The sequence below is a fragment of the Hyperolius riggenbachi genome, chromosome 2, assembly GCF_040937935.1.
Source record: "Hyperolius riggenbachi isolate aHypRig1 chromosome 2, aHypRig1.pri, whole genome shotgun sequence".
Lineage (NCBI taxonomy): Eukaryota > Metazoa > Chordata > Amphibia > Anura > Hyperoliidae > Hyperolius > Hyperolius riggenbachi.
The window spans coordinates 502,267,596-502,284,414 of record NC_090647.1 but is presented as its reverse complement, the minus strand read 5'-3'; the positions used below and the strand labels follow the sequence as shown (position 1 = coordinate 502,284,414).

The 16,819-nt window shown below is 43.6% G+C and overlaps 1 protein-coding gene across 5 annotated transcripts in view; it reads left to right on the top strand.

Moving 5' to 3' along the window:
* The window catches only part of SCAF4 (SR-related CTD associated factor 4), a 137,298-nt gene that overhangs the window by 56,880 nt on the left and 63,599 nt on the right, over positions 1–16,819 (top strand). For 3 of the 5 annotated variants that reach the window (XM_068270480.1, XM_068270479.1, XM_068270482.1), the window contains 8 exons: positions 940–1,016; positions 2,830–3,020; positions 3,985–4,085; positions 4,379–4,492; positions 6,652–6,808; positions 6,899–7,026; positions 8,814–9,126; positions 10,936–10,965. In XM_068270480.1, the coding sequence (XP_068126581.1) occupies positions 940–1,016; positions 2,830–3,020; positions 3,985–4,085; positions 4,379–4,492; positions 6,652–6,808; positions 6,899–7,026; positions 8,814–9,126; positions 10,936–10,965 (1,111 nt within the window). The remainder of the gene's footprint in view (positions 1–939; positions 1,017–2,829; positions 3,021–3,984; positions 4,086–4,378; positions 4,493–6,651; positions 6,809–6,898; positions 7,027–8,813; positions 9,127–10,935; positions 10,966–16,819) is intronic. The other 2 variants (XM_068270481.1, XM_068270483.1) reach the window with 1 other exon arrangement.

The following is a 16,819-nucleotide window of genomic DNA, read 5'->3' as shown; positions in this document are numbered from 1 at the left end:
ACGAGGGACTGATTAACTAATGGGGGCTGGAGGAAGCCCCAGGTATATATAAAACTTTAATTTCATCGGTCTCAGGTTTACTTTGTTACACAGTAGTACTATACTCTACATATGCACTCCCAACAGAGCTGCAGGGAATCCACTGAGAATGCTGTGCACATTGAACAGAGAGGTGTTGTCTATCACCCATAAACCTAGTTCAGATTGTGCATGAAGAATGTGTAATAGAGGAAGAATCTCCTCATTCCCCTGCAGCGTACCTGCACATCACTCTTACATGTACCCACAGTTACATTGCCTAGGGCCTGATCCATGTTCAGATTGTACATGAATAATGTGTAATAGAGGAAGAATCTCCTCGTTCCCCTGCAGAGCACCTGCACATCATCCTTACATGCACCCACAGTTACATTGCCTAGGGCCTGATAGATGTTCTTTGTTTTTTACAAGTACTCTTACCAAGGATTAGTTTTAGTCTAAAGGGAATAAATATAGTAGTCTACATATCCTTCTCACTTCAGTTGTCTTGTAAAATTCCTAAGCGTTGGCAGTTAAGAGACGAATTTCACATTACATAATTTTAATCAACAAAATGGTAATATGCAAATTAGAGGAGTCTGAGTCGGTGGAATCCTAAACTGAGGAGTCGGAGTCGGTGGATTTTTGGACCTACTCCACAGCCCTGTACTTGATAGTTTCTTAGCTGAGACCTCACAGAATGATTATCCTGGCCTAGTTTGCTCTAGCGAGTACACTCCTTCAATCATTACTGCACTAGATACTGAGATGGGTACACTGAGAACCAGTGATGATGCAATTCAAAGTAATGGATGAACGTTTTCATAATGAATCTTCTGTTTGGACAGCTCAGGGTCAGTATGGTTAATATTTTTACAAGCTTTTCAAGTAGATTTTTTTTTTTTGTTGTTAAAATTTTAGGAAATTCCAATGGAAGTAGAAGCGCCTCCTGTTCAGGAATCAAAGCGCCATTCAGAACGCCAGAGATCCCCATCCAGGTAGGTGTCACATTGGAAGTATTGTCTCGCACTCACTAATGGATCAAACCCATAGTCTTTAAAGAGAATCTGTATTGTTAAAATCATACAAAAGTAAACATACCAGTGTGTTAGGGGACATCTCCTATTACCCTCTGACACAATTTCGCCGCTCCCCGCCGCATTAAAAGTAGTCAAAAACAGTTTTAAAAAGTTTGTTTGTAAACAAACAAAATGGCCACCAAAACAGGAAGTAGGTTGATGTACAGTATGTCCACACATAGAAAATACATCCATACACAATCAGGCTGTATACAGCCTTCCTTTTGAATCTCAAGAGATCATTTGTGTGTTTCTTTCCCCCTGCCATTCACTGAAGAGTTACAAGCTGATTGTTTACTCTTGCAGACAGCTCTGCCTGGTTGTCTATAATTCTGCAGTATGTGACTCATCAGTATGTGAACAGAGGATTTATCCAGCTTGTAAAAGATAAGAGAGCAGAGAAAAGCTGGCTAATGTAAACACACACACACACAGGGGAGTATGCATAGAGGGGGCATGCATAGCAGATCACACTGAAGAGTTCGCAGCCTTCCAGACACAGGACGACTAGTCCGACAGGGGAAAGATGAGCTTAGTTATTACAGAGATGGTGATAGTATAAAGTGCTGCAGTAAGTCAGAGCACATTATAATAGGTTTAGGAACCTGTAGGATGGTAGAAAACACAATGACATTTTTGTTACAGAGTCCCTTTAAGGGGAGTGCAACCGCTGAAAAGAGGGATGACGCCCTCTATGCAGTATTCAACAAGGAAGAAGGCTGACACATCCAAAATCAATCTTTATTAGTTCCATGTAAAAATATGGCCAACGTTTCGGAGCCGTGTAGGACCCCTTTATCAAGGCAATATCTGCTCTGAGGCAAAGATCTACAGAAAAAAAAGATAATAAAAAGTATAAACAAAAAAACAAAACAACCGTTTGTACTACCTCAACCAGATAGTAAAGTGTATGTGCTATTTAACCAATGGAAAACCATTCCAGAGTGAAAAGAAGATTCCCAAGTAAAACTAAGATACCGCAGCCATGTCACTAGCAACACATTAAAATCATGCAGACGTCCCAAAATTTAGCTTAAGATCGTGTGACTCTGGCATCCGGCTTCTATGGTCACATGATCTTAAGCTAAATTTTGGGAAGTCTGCATGCTTCCAACTGCATGATTTTAATATGTTGCTAGTGACATGGCTGCCGTATCTTTTAGTTTTACTTGGAAATCCCCCCCCCCTTTTTTTTTCTCACTCTGGAATTGTTTTCGATTGATTAAATAGCACATACACTTTACTATCTGGTTGAGGTAGTACAAACGGTTGTTGTTTTTTTTTTTGTTTAGACTTCTTTTTATTATCTTTTTGTGTCTTTAGATCTTTGCCTCAGAGCAGATATTGCCTTGATAAAGGGGTCCTACGCGGCTCCGAAACGTTGGCTATATTTTTACATGGAACTAACAAAGATTGATTTTGGATGTGCCAGCCTTCTTCCTTGTTGCATCCAGGTATGTGTTCTTTAATTGGGAGAAATTCTTTTGAGTTTCTGTCAAATTTATATGAAATTTGTGACTCTTGGTATAAAATGAGGAGTCCTATCTACATTATTGCAGCACTCTCTTGCTAAGAACTATCCTTCATTCTTATACAAATCAGGATGTGGCAGAGGTTTAAAATTGTGAACCCACTTGTGAATGTGCATATTTTTGACTCTGTAAACTACTATTTAATGTATCTATCTGTAGATGAAGAATCTAAGTGCACCATATTGTTACTTTTTCTGTAGATCACCAAAAAGGCGGCGTTCCCGATCCGGTTCACGCTCTCGAAGATCAAGACACAGGCGTTCCCGCTCTAGATCCAGAGATAGGCGCCGCCATTCCCCGAGGTCTCGGTCTCAGGAGAAGCGTGACCGAGAGAAGGAACGAGAGCGTAGGATGAAGGGTCTCCCCCCTATTAAGACTGATACTCTAAGTGGTGAGTTTCACTGTTCATTCAGCATGCGTCAAGCTATGCTGGAAAGACAGTTTGTATGTGTGTCTACCTGTTCACAAGGAGCAGTCATTTATTGCAGCTGTGAGGGGTTGCTTTAAAGAGGCGCTGTAGTGACCTAGTGGAATGTAGTAAATGATTTAGGATGCCCACTTTAACGTTAATTATCTTGGCGTCACCATCAGAAGCCTTTTCTATAGCTATATATTGCTGTATATTTATATGTAGCCCTGCCCTTCCAGTGATCCTAGGCTAGCTATGCAGAATTCTCATCCCAGAGCATTCTGGGAGACCATGCAATATTTCTAAGGACTTCAAAACTCTCAGTAAATGAACATTCCGGACTAATGCACCTGCCAGCACTAAAGATGTCTCCACCTATAATACATTTTAGAATGTAAATTGGGGTGTGAACAGATTTTACAATGAGCAAATGCTGATTAAATAATTTTTTTAAGTAATATTATATTAGCTACTTTATGCATTGTTTTACGTACAGTTGCTTTTACAACTGACACACTAAGAGCGTCTTTTTGTGTCCAAATTGTATTGTGGCCATCAACAAACTCGTCATAGCTCTAAATGCTACTGTCCTTATTAAAGTCAGACCTAAACACAGATTCTTTAGATTTTGATGTCATAAGCAAACAGTGAAACCTCTAGGTTTTGAGATTTGCATTGGACTTCTGACCTCAACATGAGCATGCTTGGATCTTAAGATTGGTGGTTCAGGCATCAATCGCCCTTTGGTAGGAAAAGGAAAAGGAAGTGCCTTGGTTGTGGGTCAGATGGTCAGAGAAGAGGAATACCGTACATTCGGAGTATATGGATGGGTTACAGTTTAGGTTTTTCTTAAAGGGAGACTGAGGTGAGAGGCATATGGAGGCTGCCATTGTAAAATAAAACAAACGCATAAATGATTTTCCAATCTCTTTCCTTGTGTCCACAGTCTGCAGCACTACACTTTGGGTTGGACAGCTGGATAAGAGAACGAGCCAGCAGGATGTTGGAAGTCTCTTAGAGGAATTCGGCCCTATTGAGTCAATTAATGTAAGTGACTTTTGCTGTTACATTGTTGCCCTGTTCACAAATGTTTCTAGAATAGTTTTTTCTCTCTAATCTGTTACTTACAAAATGTTTTTGTGGAATAGATTTAAAATAACCGTACGCTAAATACATATTAAAACTGTGCCTGAGGTGAAGCTAAACCATATTGGGAGACTTGTGAGGGTTTTGCTTCAACAAGTGTAGAAGTAAATGATGCAGGTTTACAGAGATGTTGCAGAAGTCAACTTGGCATTGGGCTTTTAACAAAGGGACATTTTTCTTTGGCTTCTCTGCAGATGATTCCACCAAGGGGCTGTGCTTATATTGTGATGGTTCACAGGCTGGATGCTTACCGTGCTTTACAGAAACTGAGCCGAGGAAATTTTAAGGTCAACCAAAAGTCTATAAAGGTAAAATGTGCCAGATTGTTGTATCCTAATTGTGACTTCATGTTGGGGCTGATTTACTAGAGTTGGAGAGCATTGAAACGTAAAGTGAACCCTAGACAGATGAAAAAAATAAAACAATAGTTAGATACTTTAAAGGACACCTGAGGTGAAAATAAACTGATGAGATCAACAATTGTATTTATCCTCCTAGAAATGACTTTTTTAGATATTCCAGTTTTATTTTATATTCAAATCTACTTTTTACTGTTTCATTCTTTCTGCTCAATGACACATTGAAGTATGCCAGAGCCAAAATATATGAACTATTGGCCCTTTTTATCTTTCCTGCTTCCAGACGCCATTTTCTGAAAGGAAAGTGTTTTATGGTTGTAATTTCTTATCAGCGAGGGTTACACAGTAGTCTGACCCAGACAGAAACTGTCACTTATATACCTGATTTTTAAACCTTTCAGGCACAGAAAGAAATAAAGCAACACAGCATAGTTATTAGTGTGCCTGGCGCTGTACATACACGTCTGTCTCACGTCACATGTCTCCTCGTGTATCCTTTAACCTAGGTAGAGGGTTGCACTAGATAGTCCAGAGACTTCTCCAATCCTCCTCACCCCTGCCGTTGCCATGCACAAACCATCTGAACATCTGACAAGGTTTGGCCTTGTGGCCACTGTCCACAAGCACGGTTGTATTGTGCTTGGCCGAGTACAGCCATGCCTTCTTAGTAAGCCGAAGTTGCTCGTCCATGAGTGACTCCATGCTGCTGTGCATGCGCGGCCGTATTCGCGCAGGTGGCGTATAGGCTGCACTCATGCTCAAACGGGGGTGCGGTTGCAAACTTTCAGAGGGTTCTGGGCGGTGGTCTTGAGGAGGACGTGGCGAGGATCCAGAGGCTCCCCTCTTAGATAAGTAATACAAATTTTCATCTTCATTGGGTGCACTTTGTGACCCCTGTTACCAGGGCTGGATACTTTGCAAACATGTTTATAAGGATTCATGAGTATCCCTTGTCCAGGTCTACACTTGCTGGGTGTGCTGGAGGTTTTTAACAAACTGGGCTACATACACACAACTCTGAATTGTCAGCATACACTAGTTAACAAGTGATGCACATTTGTATGGGGTTTGGGAGGGTAGAAGAAAGGACGGGAGGAAAACCGTGAGCCCAATATGATGCAGTACTGTGAGTAACGATGGGTATTCTCCAAGCAAATAAAGCGATTATACTCACAAGAGAGGGTTGCAGTAACAGCAACCACTAGGATCGCATGTGGGGAAGTACCGTCCCCACTCGGCCTTGTCGGTGGATGGTCGCAGCTTCTTTGAAAATTCCACTTGGCACAGTGGTAACCCCAGTCCAGGGGTGGAAAAAGTTCATAGAAGGGTTAAGGAGGCACCCGATAAATTTGCACAGTGTAGAGTATAGTGTAAATGCTCAGGCTCAGTAAATGTAGAGTGTAGACAAAAATATAGAAGGTCCTACCTTAAAAAAGTAGTCCATCCATTACATTTTTGTGTTCAAATGAGCTCCAAAACGAGCGGAGTTACTTAACCCTGCAGCAGCTACGGCGTTGGCTCTACCGGCGCCCTGGATAGCTGCTGCATTTTAGAGGCACAGTATTCGGCTTGAAGAAGCGGTTTTCACTGCGAAACGCGTTGTTCGCTAAGTGCCCAATAAAGTATCTACTTTTTACACAAAAATTTAATGGATGGACTACTTTTTTTAAGGTAGGACCTTCTATATTTTTGTCTACACTCTACGTTTACTGCCCGAGCATATAAACTATACTCTACACTGTGCAAATTTATCGGGCGCCTCCTTAACCCTTCTACGATGCACATTTGTATGCACTTAAAGGGTCCCGATGAAGTGTACGTTATCCAGGAACATATCACTTGCCATCATGTTTTGCGTGTTTTTTTTGTTTTGGAGGCTTGCAAAAACACATCAGACATGAATGATGAACATATTGAATAACTCAGGCTTTCAGTGCTAATGATTTTTTTGCATGGATGTTAAAATGCTTGTAGTGTGAATGTAACCAATAATCACTGCCTTCGCCGTTACATGCACACACTTATCGAGCTGCACTGTGTGATTAGCTGTATGCCTTTTTGTTTTGCAAGAGATGTTGTTGTTCTTACAAAGCCTTTCTCTGGTCTAGATTGCGTGGGCATTAAACAAAGGAATTAAGCCGGAGTATAAGCAGTACTGGGATGTAGAAATTGGAGTTACATACATACCATGGAGTAAAGTCAAACCTGAGGAGCTGGAAGGGTTGTGTGAAGGGGGGATGCTTGATAACGATACCATGTGTTCAGGTAAGCTTCAGCTTGTGATCTATGCAAATGGGAAAGTTTTTTTTGCTGTGAGTATTTTCTTATTTTAATGCATGTTTTTTTTTTCTTTAGAATGGAAGAACTACAGTAAAAAGCCAGAAACTACAGAAAAATCGACAAACGGGGCAACTGAAAGTGCTCCAACTGAAAGCAGCTCTCCTGCACCCCCGGCATTGCCAGTTCCTCTACTCTCCCTCCAGGTTCGTCAAACTATGCCTGCAGTGGTGAGTGCTGATGATTTGTGGGTGGCTGTTTGAGATGAGAGATAACAAGTGTACTCGGACACACACTTGGTTCTCATTTTCTTTATAAAATGACAGTTGTGGAGCCCTGCCGTTGTGGGGGTGTGGTTCTGAAGTGGTCTATGGTGGAAAAGCACCCAAGCATTTATTCCGTAAAAGAAATGCAGCATATGATGGCGGCTATCCTGTAGTGGTGTCCGCAATTGTGGTCTACACGCTTTTTCTGAGTCAGTGTATTAAGAAGGTGTTGGACACAGAATAGCATGAAAGTCGAGCATATGAAAACTTTCTGTGCTGCTGTTTATGGTTGCTTGAAAACTGAATTTTGGGAAAAAATAGAAACTTAACCACACAACCCTATGACCAGTAGTGAAAAGGCACTGAATGTAAGCAGCTGCCTGTAAGTGTTCATATCTTCATCTAGGCATAAGCCTGTAAAGTCTCACAAGTAGGAGACGCACATGCATGTCTGAAAAATTCCTCACTTGACCAGCTTCTAGATGTCTGCCTGAAGCAGAAGACTGGGGGGTGTAGCTGTGCATAAATCAGACTTTGGGGCTATAGGGTTGGAGTTGTAGCACACTGAAATACCCTCACATAAGAGTAGTGTGGTTTTGAATGGCATTTTGCTGCAGGTCACCAACCTTCTTGAAAATGTTTGCACTCACTCCTAAGCTGGTATTTAGGGAATGTTTTTTTTTTTTTGTTTTTTTTTTGTTTTTTTTTGTCCCAGAGAAATACCATTTAAATGCACCTATTTTCATCTGACTTGAATTTACTGGCAAATGAGCAGGATGTTTATAGGTAAACTATATGGAACCTTGGGATACTTGCCTCACAAGTGATCCTCCTCCAGGATCTCTGCCAAGAGCAGCTGAGCTGAGGTTCCATGGAGTGTGCACACCCCATGTGTAGGCAGCCTTAGGGGTGTCATACACAGTGAGAAGAGGTGGATCTTGGAAGGCCCAGGGAGGAATCAGTGGTGGATGGTAACAGGAGCTTGACGTAAAAGCCTTTTACACGAAAAAGGTATATTTGCCAAGGCGGCCAATCAAACCATATTGACCAAGCATCTAACGTGTACAGGTGTCTTCGAAGGGTGTGTAATAATGCGACGTGCCGGATCTTCAGGCAACAATCCGCTTGCCAAGTCCATAGTTCCCCCTCCTTACACCTCTTGTCAGAAACCACCATCAAGCATTGTGCCACTAAGTGCACCTTAAAGGAAACCACAGACAATATCAAATATATTTTATATATACCTGGGGCTTCCTCAAGCCTCATGCACATGGATCACTCCCACACCACCGTCCTTAGCCTTCCGTATCGCCGGTACCGGGTCCCATAATTTCGGCCAGTCTACGTATCTCTCCGGCAGCTGCAGAGCGCATACACAGAGAGCGCACTTCTCTTGCGCAGACTGGCGGCGTCTGGCCAAAGTTACAGGACCCCCGGTACAGGCGATATGGAAGGCTGAGAACAGCAGCGTGGGAGTGATCCGTGCAGATGGGGCTGGAGGAAGCCCCAGGGATGTATACAACTTTTTTATTAGATATCGTTTGTGGTACACTTTAAGGCTGTCTACTCCAGCGAGGGAGGAGGGCATGGATGCTCTCACTCATGTGTGTGGGTGTGTTTTTTTTTTATTTCTTTCCTAGGTAACAAATCTGTGTGTGTGTGTCTGTGTGTGTGTGTACCGTGTGTGTCTATATAGATCTATTCTTATTCATACTTTTCTTCTGCAGCCTGTTCCTGTTCCAGGTGTTCAGCCAATGCCGTCCATTCCACCTCTTGCCGCACTAACAGCACTTCCTCTTCCACCAAGTGCAACACTTCCTCTGCCACCTCCACAGACATTGCCTCCACCACAGGGGCTTCCAATCCCTCAAGGATTACCTATTCCACCTGCGCTGCCACCATTACAGGGAATGCCTCTGCCACAAGGACTTCATGTTCCAGGATTCCCGGGACCCATAAACATACCGCCTCCTGGATTTGCTCCTGGTGTTCCTCCGCCACCATTTATGAGGCCAGGATTTCCAATGCAGCTGCCGCCAGGTAATTTAACGTGAAATATTTTTTCTTTGGATAAAGGCCTGTGGTTTTTCAAATATCCAGGTCAATGAGCACATTAATTCAGTGTAAGATTTGCAGCAGAGTAGAATAGCTGGCTGTGTATACAGTGACATTTAAAATAATGACTAAGGATGAGCTTCGAGTGTGCGTTCCGAGTGTCAAATGAGATGGGGATGTGTTGCACTGGCGGCTCGCGGTGGTGGTGGTGGTGGGAGGGGTTAACTCACCCTGATAGCTCCTATACAATATAGGATAACTAACTTTATTTTAGGAAGCTTAAAGGAGTCATCAGGGAAAACATAATAAAACAAGTGCTACTTATCGGGGGCTTCCTCCAGCCCCAAGCTGCCAGCATGTCCCTCGCCGCAGCTCCGTCTCGGTCCCTGGCAATGACGTCAGGGCAACCTCCAGGTCGGCCTGTACTGCGCCTGCGCGAGTGGCGCTGTCTATCACCGCCACGTGGGCCGGAGCGGACTGCGCAGGCGCAGTAGTTCTGCGTAGTCCGCTCCGGCCCACGTGGTGGTGATTGACAGCGCTGCTCGCAGTGGGATGGAGGAAGCCCCAGGTAAGTACGGATTACATTTTTTATATACTGTTCAGGGTTCCTTTAATGCGAAACTCGGAACAAGCATTTGGAAGCTCATCCCTATTAATCGCGGCGTGTTCTGAAATTTTATTAGACCTTGGCTTAGGAGTTACCATTTTACAGACACAGATGTATGATTGGAGTTTATTGTAAATTGTGCTTTACTGCTACAGTTAAACATGGAGAGGTTCATCAGATGACCTTTTGGTAAAGTGGCACTCTCAGTATAAGGAAGAAAATCTGTTGTAGTTAGAAAACAATGTACACTGAGATCTGCTTCTGCTGGTCCCCAGCCCTTCCTTTCTCTCTTTATCAGGGTATCTCTCCCAGTGCTGCTCTAACATCCGTGCAGGTTGTCCAACCTTATCTTCCAGGGTGTGGCAGCCAGCCCCTTCTAGTAATTGGCAAGTTAACGGTAGAGGCTCAGATCAACAGGTCTGCTACCTTCTCACATTCCCTTAGTACCAGTGACCTAAACCTGCTGGGTGGATGTCCCTGTTGCATGATGCACCTTACAGTGATTCTGGGGAAGACGACACCTGGAAAGCAAAGAAAAGGAGGGTCTGGAGACTGTTAAAGAAAAAGTTCCCCTGGTGGGTACTTACCTCGGGTGGGGGAAGCCTCCGGATCCTATCGAGGCTTCCCCCGTCCTGTGTCCCACGGCGGTCTCGCTGTGCCTCTCCGAACAACTGGGAATGTAAATATTTACCTTCCCGGCTCCAGCGCAGGCGCAGTATCGGCTCTCCACTCGGAGATAGGCGGAAATAGCTGATCGCTGTTGGGCCCCTCTACTACGCAGGCGCAAGTCTTCTGCGCCTGTGTAGTAGAGTGGACCCGACGGAGATTGTCTACTTCCGCCTATCTCCGGGCTGAGAGCCGCAACAGCGCCACCCACCCAGGGAAGGTAAATAAATCTTGCTTGTTATGCTTGTCGAGCCAGGATTGCGGTTTGCTTCGGGGGAGCCAGCGCTGGATTTTGCTGGTACAGGGGAGGGGGAAGCTTCATTGGGACCCTGAGGCTTCCCCCTCCCGAGGTGAGTACCCCCAGGGGACGTTTTTTTCAGTACAGGGTCTCTTTAAGTCTTCCATCCCAGGTTTTGTTTTTTTGGGAGTGGAGATTAATTTTAAAAAATAACTGAAAGCAGATTATGTTGCAGCAAGGTATTTACCTATATGATAAAAGATTCTTTTGTCTTCATCTTTAGGCCTCTTTTCCTCGCTAGAAAGACTAACAGGTTTGTGTTTACACGCACTTTTACATGCACCTTTTCTCTCATCAGTGCTCAGTTTCATTCTTGTTGTTTTTCCTGCCACCAGTATTCCTTAAAGCGCAACTGATGATTAGTGTAAAACCGTTTCACTTACCTGGGGCTTCCCCAAGCCCCCAGCAGCTGTCCTGTCCAGCGTCGGTCCTGCACGATCCTCCGTTCTCCCGCCGCCAGCTAGTTTCGTTACCACCAACTTATAAGTCGACGGCAACTGCGCCTGTTTTACACTAATCTTCAGTTCCGCTTTAAATACATTTTTCTGGGAAATGCATTTCTGGTACAAATAGGATGTGTATTGCAAATGTTAAAATAGAGTTCTGTGGTACATGGCATACTTATTTGTTTTGGAAAGATGAGCAAAGGCATGTAGATTGAAAGAGGCCTTAACCCTTTCCAAGCCAATACCTGGATTGTCCAACACTTTGATCCAAATAGGGTGACACCGTGCCAAACCAATTCTGGCAACGGACCATTCACTGACAAGCAGCCCAAATGTGAACACGTAATATCCAAATTACTTTGCACAGCAGTGGATGTGCTGGCTTAGTCCGACACTTTTATCTAAAAGGGTGACTCTCTCTGCCGGATTTTATCTGGCAACAGCGCCTCCTAGCAGCAGCCATTTTTCCATGTTGGACATTGGACCTATGCTGGATAAGGCCAATATTGGTCATAGTCCCATATAGGATTAGAAAGGGTTAAAGTTCTAAATTAGATGCCTAATGTCTCTGAATGATATAAATGTTAATCTATAATGTCCAATCCCCTTCTCTGTGCTAATCACTACAATCACAATACCAACTTAACAAGGTGTTATGAATGAGTATTAACGCCAGCAAAATTTAAAGTGGGTGTCCCCATGCTGGCATCCTGCCTTGTATTGGTGGCAAGCAGGACTTGAGTCCATCAGTCTGATCACACTGGATTCATCCTCTAGTCTTGCGTAAACCTACAGCAATATGAATTAGCAGATTGCCAGATCCTAAGCAGGGTTTTTGTTTTAAAGAGAGTCTGAAGCGAGAATAAATCTCGCTTCAGACCTCAGAGTTAGCAGGGGCATGTGTGCCCCTGCTAAAACGCCGCTATCCTGCGGCTTAACGGGGCTCCCTGATCCCCCAAATCCCCTCCGTAATGCGGGGGAGCGCTTCCTGGTTGGGGCAGGGCTAACCACCGCAGCCCTGCCCCACGCGCGTCTGTCGGCGCGTATCTCTGCCTCTCCCCCGCCCCTCTCAGTCTTCCTTCACTGAGAGGGGCGGGGGAGAGGCGGCGATGCGCCGCTGATGGACGCGACTGGAGGCAGGGCTGCAGCCGTTAGCCCTGCCTCCAGGAGCGACCAAGTCTGCGACCAAGAGTCGCAGTGGGGGGTTTGGGGGTCAAGGGACCCCCGTTTAGCGGCGCTATTGTTAACTATGAGCTCTGAAGCGAGATTTATTCTCGCTTCAGAGTCTCTTTAAATAAAATGGGAGAATTCTTCCTACATGCAGGAGTTCCACTTTAGCCCTGGTTTCTCCTTGCTGAGTTACATATTAATCACACAATAGCCGAAGGCTTACAAATTTATAGAAGGACGTGCTTTGCTATATGCGATATACTTTGGCCTAGGAAAGTAGATTATGGGTTTAATAAAGCGTTGTGTGTTCAACATAGTGTCATGTGCTATAAGGCCAGTTGGGGTGGAAGATGCTTCAATTGTGAATATTTTATTTCACACTGTGCACTTCTTTTTCAGGGACTTTAACCCATCGTGCCTTTTATCCTTAAATCCATTCTTTTCTCAGCCATTCCAGAAATGTAACCTTACTTTTGATGGTGTAGCCCTTAAAGCATATGGTTATAAAAAAATATGAAAACCTTTTTTTTTCAGCTTTATACTACCGATCTTTCTGTGTCTGCATGTTCATACTGATATAGTCACTAAATTACACATTAGGGCAGATTTAGCAAAACTAGTTCAAGGCTTAGTGGAGCAAATCTGATGCAGAACTGGTGCAAGTGTGGAGTTGACCTGAGCAGCTAATCAGGATCGGTTTTGATAAATCTACCCCAATATCTATTAAAGTCCCTGTCTACCTTAAGTTTCCTACCTCTACCTTGCTATGCCTCGAATTTTACCCCTTAGGCCAAGTTCACATTGGCCTAAAACCGGATGGTTGACCGGAAAGGACGAGAACTGATCGTGTTATCCAATGGATCCATTCAAATTGGTCCCTTCTGTCCCTTCTGCCGCCTTGACTGAAAGTTTGGATCTGCAGTAATTTTTCCTGGATCGATGGATTGGTCGGTCACGGATGGAAAACGGATGCCTTTAAAAACTGATCCATTCATGGATCAGTTTCCCACCCATGCCAATGTGAACCAGGTCTAAGCTTGCCACTTTTTTTTTTTTTTTTTTTTTAAAGCTATATGCCAGTGCAAGCGATACATGTTCACATTAGTTATTAGGAATTGACATTGAGGTGCAAATAATTCTGAAATGATACAATACTAATTCTGATACAGAATAATGCAAATTATGAAATGCTATGCAGCTTGTAAATTGACTATACAAATTTTGCAGCGGAAGCATTGTCTATTTTCAAGCTACAAAGATTTGCAGTAATATTTGAATCATTTCGTATCAACATGGCTTTATTTGCTTATCTCAAGCCAAGTAGAAACGTAGCAGTAACCCCAAACTTTGTTCTAAATGCTTTAGACTTCTATGGCGTATGAATGCACAAAAACAAGATTCCAACAGGTGATGCTAGCAGCTAGAACAGTTGTATTTAAAACTACTACAGACTTCTGGGATATGGCTGTGGGAAAACGCCTATAGATGGCAGCAGTCTTAGGCCTCGTGCACATCTGACTAGCGCAGATGGCCGTGCGATCCGAATGCGCTGCGCTGCTGATCCCATCCATTGACAGTTATAGGATCAGCTCTGCACTTGCAGGCAAAATGCAGGCAGTAGTACGCAAGCGCTTCCCAGTGCATCGTACTGCTGCGTAGAGCAGTAGATGTGAACGGTAGAAGGGCAGTCTGCCCTTCTGCCGTTCCTGCGTTTCAGCACATCATACGTGCTTCCACATGCGCACGGAAGCGCGTATGATGTGAACGAAGCCTTATGGGTTCAAAATCATAGAAAAGGTTCTAAATAATGTAATGACAATCTGTCCCATGTGTTTTTTTTTTTTTTATTATCCTATTCAACTGGCTGGCTTTTCATTCTCTCAGGAGTGGGAACTTAGGAGTATGCCATAAATCTGTCCTACTGTTGCTTCTCCCAATTAAGGGGTGTGGTGTGTAGCAGCTTTACTGTGCCCACTGGTGTACCCTTCACCTGCAGCAGATTGTGGTGCAAGTTTGACAGATGCCTCCCCACAATGGCTCCAGCATCATCTAGAATAAGCAAAGGTTTAGATCTGTACTGGCACACTGCCAGTGCTTTCATTAAAGCAAAACTCCCTTTTTGTACTCCTTTTCAGCTACTGTGAACTTGTTATATAAAACCTTTGGGGCACTTTCACAGCTGTCTTTTACTTGGGTGGTCTTTCTGCTCCTTGGAGTCTTTTGGGTCAACTCAGTTGTTCCGCTGTCCCCCAGTTCAAGCCTGCGACTGGCTGAGTAGCCCAATGCGGCGCATGCACTGTTCCGGACAAGCACCTCCTTGATCGCGCTCCTGTGGCCGGTAGTGTTCTGTATATGCGCAGTTCATAAAGATTTGTAACTGTACATCCACATAATGTTCCCGGCTACAAGAGCGTGATGAGAGGCGCGCAGCCGGGACAGCACATGTGCCATAGTACTTTACCTAGCAGGGTCGCAGACTTTAAATGGGCTTATGGCTGTAAATGAAATATATTTTGATCTTTTGCTTTAATCATTTTAGTGTAATGCATTTCAAATTAAGTATTGCTCTTGTTCCCGTGTTCCCCATGGTCTCGCTAGGATATTCGGCTATAAACCTTGGTTGAACCTTGGATGAATACATTGTTTAATTTAGGCTAAACTGTATGCTGCACTTATATTACTGGACACCATGTGATTGAGTCAGCTTGAGTATAGCATATTGAAGTAAATTCTGTAAAGAGGGGATTAGTTGTAGAAAAATAGGTGCACTTATGACTGCATTTCAAATTCTAATCGGGCTGTAAAGTAATTGCAATTCAGCCACAATCGCTTTCAAAGCAACTTTAAGGCGGACCTAATCGCAGAACGTCCTCTCTGCTCTAAAAGATAAGAAACAGCATAAAAACCCCTTAAAACATTTCCTTGTTACAGCTTATAGAAGTCATATTGAGATTCTGCAGAGTCGTTACTTCCTGATTTCCAGAGAGGACAGAAAGGGTTAACCTTCTGTGTTTACATACTAGCTCAGAATTGGGCAGTTAGCAGAAAGCTGACAGCTCAGATTACACTAGCTCATTACTTGCTGAGAAGGGAGGATTAGACAGGCTGTGCTCTATAAACAGGGTGGATTTCTGTGTTCGCCTTATCTCCTGTGCAAGAGTTCAGGTCTACTTAAAATTCTCAAGGCCTGCAGTCATTGGCAACATCTACTGACTCAATCTTGCATAGACTCCATCCCATCTCTAGTAGTCACTGATGTGAGAAAAGAACAACATAGCAGTTGTTCCCTAATCCAGCCTGAAATGGCCACATCAAAGCATTGTCGTAACTAATTAAAAGTAATTACTTTGTTACAATAAAATATATAACGTATATTAGAATCTAATAAGTAGATAATATTAAATGTTGATGATTCCACCTCTTGCTTCTGTACAGGCCTTTTAATGTTTTACTGCAGAAGAGGCCTACCGCAAACTTCACGTTGTCTATAGTCAGAGCCTAGTGTCTATTGGTCACTGTTAACTTAAAAAAATAAAATCCTATTCACCAGGGCTGTGGAGTTGGAGTCGGGGCAATTTTGGGCACCCGGAGTCGGAGTCGTGGTTTCATAAACTGAGGAGTCGGAAGATTTTTGTACCGAACTCCACAGCCCTGCTATTCACTGCATCTTTTTAAAGTGGACCTAAACTCTTGTACAGGACAGAAGGAAAACGTAGAGAAATGCACCCTGTATGTATTTACAGAGTTTAGCCTGTTTAATTCCCCATCGTTTGTGTCTAATCACAAGTTGTAATTTGATCTCGCCCCTGTCACATGACTGCCATAAGCTCATTTGAAAGTGCAGGTTGTTAACTATATATCTGCTTCCATGAATCAGGAAGTAGAAATAAATAGTACAGATATATTTTAGGATTTGTATCCGCTGTAACAAAATGTTTTTCTGTAAAGGTTATTAGACTGGTTAATATTTTAGAGCAGAGAGGAAGTTCTGAGTTCAGGTCCGCTTTAAAAACGGTTTAAAAAAAAATGCAGCCGTGTCTTGTAATTGTATTGTATTTCAGAACCTATGTGTTTTTCAGTTTTAGAGACACTGAAGCCAGTTTAAAAACGTTTTACCTTTTATTTGTGAGGCATGAACAAGGGGTCTTTACCCCCCCAAATCCCCTGGTGCACACTGCGGGGAACGCTTCCGTGAGAGGCAGAGCTTTTGGCTGTAGCTCTGCCTCTATATGCGTCTATCAGCGCTGATCGCCGCCTCTCCCCCGCCCCTCTGTCTTCCTTCACTGAGAGGGGCGGGGGAGAGGCGGAGATCTGCGTTGATTGACGAAGAGCCGAAAGCTCTGCCTCCCCGGGCAGCAAAATCCACGACCAAGAAAGTCGTGGATTTTGCAGGAGGGATAAAGACTCCTCATTCTGCCGTGGGATAGCAGCGTTTTAGCAGGTGCAAACATGGCTCACATAAATAAAAGGTAAAAAGCCATTTTTAAACTG